The sequence below is a fragment of the Mustela lutreola genome, chromosome 5 (genome assembly GCF_030435805.1).
Source record: "Mustela lutreola isolate mMusLut2 chromosome 5, mMusLut2.pri, whole genome shotgun sequence".
Classification (NCBI taxonomy): domain Eukaryota; kingdom Metazoa; phylum Chordata; class Mammalia; order Carnivora; family Mustelidae; genus Mustela; species Mustela lutreola.
The window spans coordinates 150,807,541-150,813,276 of record NC_081294.1 but is presented as its reverse complement, the minus strand read 5'-3'; the positions used below and the strand labels follow the sequence as shown (position 1 = coordinate 150,813,276).

The following is a 5,736-nucleotide window of genomic DNA, read 5'->3' as shown; positions in this document are numbered from 1 at the left end:
TTAGCACAGTTGCATGGAATAAGTACTTGATCAAAAGCAGCAGTTACCATAGGTATAAAACTCTGGTCATGGGGTGCCTGGGGGCTCAGTGGGTTAAGCCTCTGCCTTCAGCTTGGTTGCAATCTCAGGGTCCTGGGATCAAGCCCTGCATGGGGCTCTCTGCTCAGCTCTCTGCCCATGCCTGCCACTCTGCCTACTTGTGATCTCTCTCTCTCTCTTTCTCTGTCAAATAAATAAATAAAATATTTAAGAAGAAAAAAAAAAACCTTTGGTCATGAATCTGATCACAAATGACCTCTGATCTCATTTCTTTCTAGAGCAAGACCAGGTTCTGCTGGGATTTTGTCCTCTCCCTTGTGTGTGCAGCCTGTCACCTCCCCAAGCCACAGTGGGATGTCCAGAGGGAAGGAAAACGGGACAGGAGTCACCGAGTTCCTCCTGCTTGGCATCACCAGGGACCCAGAGCAGCGTCAAGCCCTCTTCTGGCTCTTCCTATGTATGTACCTGGTCACCGTGGCTGGGAACACACTCATCATCCTGGTCATTGGCTCTGATCCCCGCCTGCACACCCCCATGTACTTCTTTCTCACCAATCTCTCCTTTGTTGACATCTGCTTCACCACTAACCTGATCCCCAAGCTGCTGGCCAGCCACGTGGCAGGAACATGGACTATCTCTTACCCCCACTGCCTGACCCAGATGTACTTCCTCATCTCCTTTGCCAACCTGGATACCTTCCTGCTGGCAGCCATGGCACTGGACCGTTATGTGGCCATCTGCCACCCCCTGCAGTACCACACCATCATCACCCCCCAGCTCTGTAGGGGACTGGCCACACTCACGTGGACGTGTTCGGGCCTCATCTCCCTGGTCCACACACTCCTCATGGACAGACTGACCTTCTGCTCCTCCGCCCGGGAGATCCCCCACTTCTACTGCGACGCCTACCTGCTGATGAAGATTGCCTGTTCCGACACACGGGTCAATGAACACGTGTTCCTGGGGGCCGTAGTCCTGTTCGTGGCCCCCTGTGCGTTCATTGTGGTCTCCTACCTCCGCATAGCTGCAGCCGTTCTCCGCATCCCCTCTGCCCCAGGAAGGCGCAAGGCATTTTCCACGTGCAGCTCCCATCTGTCCGTGGTCACCTTGTTCTATGGAACTGTCCTGGGGGTATATGTACGACCCCCCAACTCCTTCTCAGCCCAGGACACAGTAGCAACCATCATGTACACGGTGGTGACCCCCATGCTAAACCCCTTCATCTATAGCCTGAGGAACCAGGACATGAAGAAGGCTGTAAGAAGACTCTTTGGCAGGGGCTCCAAATCCTCTTAATGGCGGTGAGTACCAGGCTGCTATCTGGAGGGGGTCCAGGATATCAGGAAATGGAACACAGTTCTGCCATCAGCTCAACAACACCCACTTCCACACACTGACAGATTATTTTCTGAGAAGAAGCCTGAAATTAGAGGACTTTTCAATGCATTCTATCTCTGAGAAACTCAAATCCTTCCAGCTCTCTCCTCTACCATCTCTAGGTTGTGAGCTATCATCCCCATGCTTCTAAGATGACTGCTGGGGCTCCATCCATCTCTTCCTATCCCAGGCAAGCAGGAAGAAGACAGCATAGCCAAAAGACTTGCCACTTGCAAGGCCTTTCTCAGAAACCCCACACATCTGCTTCTGTTCATTTCTCAAAGTTGTCCCCTCAATTGCAAGGCAGGCTGGGTTCTCTTAGAAAGGAAAAAGGGAGGAATAACGGACAGACAGCAGGTAGTTGTGCAACAATACTCAAGACTTATTTTGCCACATTTTATAGATATGAAGCCACACAGTTATTTTAGGAAAATAAACCTGTTTTATACATTGGTCCCCTCTGGACAGGGACTGTGTGTCAGGAGAAACACCTGATATGCTCCCACACTGCTGAGGCTATGACATTAGCAGAAGGGTCCTCAATTCTCCTACACATCAGAGAGAGGTCCCTCTGTGTGATGCACAGCAGTATGAGTGAAATTGAAAGGAGAGCTCATGGCATTCAGTTATTGTGAGACTTTAATTTTTCCCAAGGAGATGGTTTATATTTCATCTTGAATGTTTTTTGCATTGTTGAAAATTAATATTGGAAGTGTAAAAATTTATAAAAGGAAACCTCATTTAAAATGTCGTGGGGGGTTGGTGCGTCTGGGTGGCTCAGCCGGTCAAGCCGCTGACTTTTGATCTTAGCGCAGGTCTTGATCTCAATTTTGTGTGTTCAAGCCCCAGGCTCCGCTTCACACTGGGCACAGAGCCTATTTAAAAACGAAAAAAAAGGAGTCCGCAGACCAGCACGGGGGAGCTCTCACACCCTACACTCCTGGTCACTTGCAGCCCCTAGAACTTTAACTACTACTTTACTGCCCACTGGAGGAACAAAGATTTTCCTCCAGCCCCAGCAACAGCCCAGACAATGAGAGGCTGTCACAGCTCAGCCAATGAGAAGCCACCATGCTTCCAACTCCCAGTTTAACCCAATGAACTTTGTGTTTACAAGAGGCCCCCAACTCCCCATATTCTATATAGGACATCCTTCCTTTCCTTTGTTCTCCAGACTTGCCGATGGTTTTGCTATAGCTTGCTTATCCCAGATTGCAATTCTCTGTTAAACCCATTTTTGCTGGGAAACTAACCAGCAGTTTTATTTTTTAAAATTACAGGAGAAAATTCATATTGTTCAAACTTTGCACAATATTATATTGATATATGTGTGTGAGCACAAAATATTTTAAATAAATAAGACAGATTTAGAATACAGTAGCAACAGATAGGGTTTTTTGTTTTTTAAGATTTTATTTACTTGAGAGAGAGAGACATAGCGAGAGAGAGAGAGTGTGTAAGCAGGGTGAGGGAGAGGGACAATTGGACTCCAAGTTTAGGAGGGAACACTGCTAGATTAGGGGACCCAGAGATCATGACCTGAGCTGAAATTAAGAGTTCACGGCTTATCGCTTCTTGGCCTTTTGGCTAAGATCAAGTGAAGAGTCCACCACTTACCCCAGGTACCCCCACAACAGATCGGTTCTAAAAGAACAAGGCCGAGGGGCGCCTGGGTGGCCCAGTCAGTTAAGCATCTGCCTTCAGCTCAGTTCATGACCCTAGGGTCCTGGGATCAAGTCCTGCACTGGGCTACTGTTCAGTGGACAGTCTGCTTCTCTCCCCTTCCCTTTACTTGTGATCTCTCTCTCTCTCTGTGTCAGATAAATAAATAAAATATTTTTAAAATAAATAAATAAAATAAAAAGCCAATGCCTAGAATATACAAATTATTGTGGGACCTGACTGCATGAGACTTCTTTACAGAAAAATTAATAGAATAAAAGTCTACCACAGAAGTGAAAGGATGAATGACAAGAAAGAACATGAGCAAATTACATGACGGAAGGTTATTACACCTACACACACACACACACACACACACACGCACGCACATAAATAAAAGTGACAGAACACAGCAACAGTAACAAGAAAACATGGTCATCTTCCACTCTTGGCCTCTGTTCAAAGGGCTGTTCCATACCAATCTCCTTATCAAAACTTGGTCACACATAGTGTTCTCACCCAAACAGGCTTTCTCATTCATTTCAAGATGGATGGGCCAAGAGTCTTCCACACTTTTAAATCCCCTTCCTTTTTGCTTAACAGTGACATCCATAGGTGATATAACTATCCCGCTTACAAGGCAAAACATGCTAATCCCTTCCCCAGAAAATGAGGTAAACTCCAAAGGTGTTTTCTCTCGATATCCCACAGCTTAAATACCATGATGTAAAATTAATAAATACAAAAAGTCTGTATGTCTTATGTTACATGATAAGATAATAAGGAAATGAAGAGAACACAGATATTTCCTTAATATACGTGCGTGTATATATACAAACCTATTCGTCACAAAATAAGAAGGAAATACTCATGACGAGTATAAAAGTTCCACTTATTGGAAAGATCTCCTCACACCGCTGTCCTTCAGGGACATCCCAGAGAGAGGCTGTAGTCCCTAGCTCTACACTTACAGGGGGTGCATGCCTATCACACAGAATCATCTGTAAAGAAGGCCAGAATATGAAAATTTATTGATGTAGGAAAGATGTTAGGATCCAAAGCCAAAGGCCAAGAAAGAATTCCTGAGACATCTTTGTTGGGAAAAGGTGGTTTTATTAAAGCACAGAATCAGGACCTGTGGGCAGAGACAGCTGTACTGGGGTCAAGAGGAGAGGTCCATCATATACTTTCAAGTTGGGAGGGACTTAGGAATAGCTTGAGTCTCCAAAGAATTTTGGAAGCAAGGTTTCCAGGACTTCAGTGGGCTAGCTGTTATTGGAAAAAGGCCATTCACTACCATCTAGTAAAACCTTAGTCGTAAGACCCTTCAGATGTCTATCAGTTGGCCATATGCTTTGAGGGTTTTGTCAACACGTACCTTGGGGGTTTAGAGATGAAAGGAAATTTCTAAAGAAATTTTTATATTTTAAAGTAGACTCACAGGGTCCTGGGGGTTGGGCTAAGATTGCCTTTTGCCCTTATCAAGTTGTCAGCAAGGACATTGTGTCCCTAGAGGAATGTCACTCTGCCTATTTCAGGGACTTGTCAGTGGGCTGTAGGTAATAAGGAAAGTTAATAATTTCTCTTCTGCCTTTGTTTCCCACATCACTTACTGTATTACAAAGATGACAAATCTAATTAGCAGAATGAAGAAGAGATTATTTAATAAAGATTCTTATCAAATTGGCTATCTAACGTTAAGTAAAAAGTGTTTATTTTTTATCTTATAACATTATTCTGGATGTGCTAAATACGGAAGAGTAAGAAATAAAACCAAAGAAGTCCTAGAACACAACAGAAGTGCAGATCTTTGGGGAAGGCCATTTTAAGCATGTCACCAAATCTGAAAGCATGAAAGAAAGGAATTGATCTAATGACATAAACATTTAAAAATGAAATGTTTATAAAATATTATAAGCTTAAACTCTGTGCCCTTTAAAGAATAATATTAGGGCACCTGGGGTGGGGCTCAGTCAATTGAGTGTTGGACTCTTGATTTCAGCTCAGGTCATGATCTCAGGGTTGTAAGATGGAGCCCCAAGTCTGCTTGTCCCTCTCCCTCTGCTCCTCCCCACATTCTCTCTCTCTTTAAAACAAATGCATGTTTTTTAAGGCTCTAAAAAGAATACTTCCATTGTCCCCTTAACTCAACCCTTAGTAATCACAATTCTACTTTGTCTCTAAACGTTTGATTATCCTAGGAACCTCATATAAGGGGAATGATACAATATTTGCCCTTTTGTGTCCAGCTTATTTGACAGAGCATGACATTATCAGGTTCATCCACATTATGGCATGTCTCAAAATTCCATTCTTTTCAAGGCACAATCATTTCCCATTGCACATGTTTCCCACATTCATCTCTTTGGATGTCTGAATTGCCTCCACTTTTTGGCTATTTTGAATAATGCTGCTATGAACTCTGGTATCTTTTCCAGCCCTTACTTTCAGTTCTTAGGTGTACATCCAAAGAAATGAAATTGCTGGACTATTTGATAATTCTGCTTCATTTTTTGAGGAATCTCCCAAACTTTGGCACAGTGGCTGCACCATTTTATATTCCCACCAGCAGTGCACACAGCCTCCAATATCTCTCTGTACTGGCTAACACTTGACTCTCTGCCATTGGATTTTGTCAGTGGCCAGTGGCCAAACCTG

At 44.1% G+C, this 5,736-nt stretch overlaps 1 protein-coding gene across 1 annotated transcript; it reads left to right on the top strand.

Moving 5' to 3' along the window:
- Nucleotides 1-393: 393 nt before the first annotated feature.
- On the top strand, nucleotides 394-1,335 carry LOC131831438 (olfactory receptor 1361-like). The gene has a single exon (XM_059173494.1). The coding sequence runs from the start codon at nucleotides 394-396 to the stop codon at nucleotides 1,333-1,335; it is 942 nt and encodes a 313-aa protein (XP_059029477.1).
- Nucleotides 1,336-5,736: the final 4,401 nt, after the last annotated feature.

Excerpts from the sequence above, each read along its gene's own strand:
- LOC131831438 (XM_059173494.1), top strand. The coding sequence starts at position 394 with ATGTCCAGAGGGAAGGAAAACGGGACAGGAGTCACCGAGTTCCTCCTG.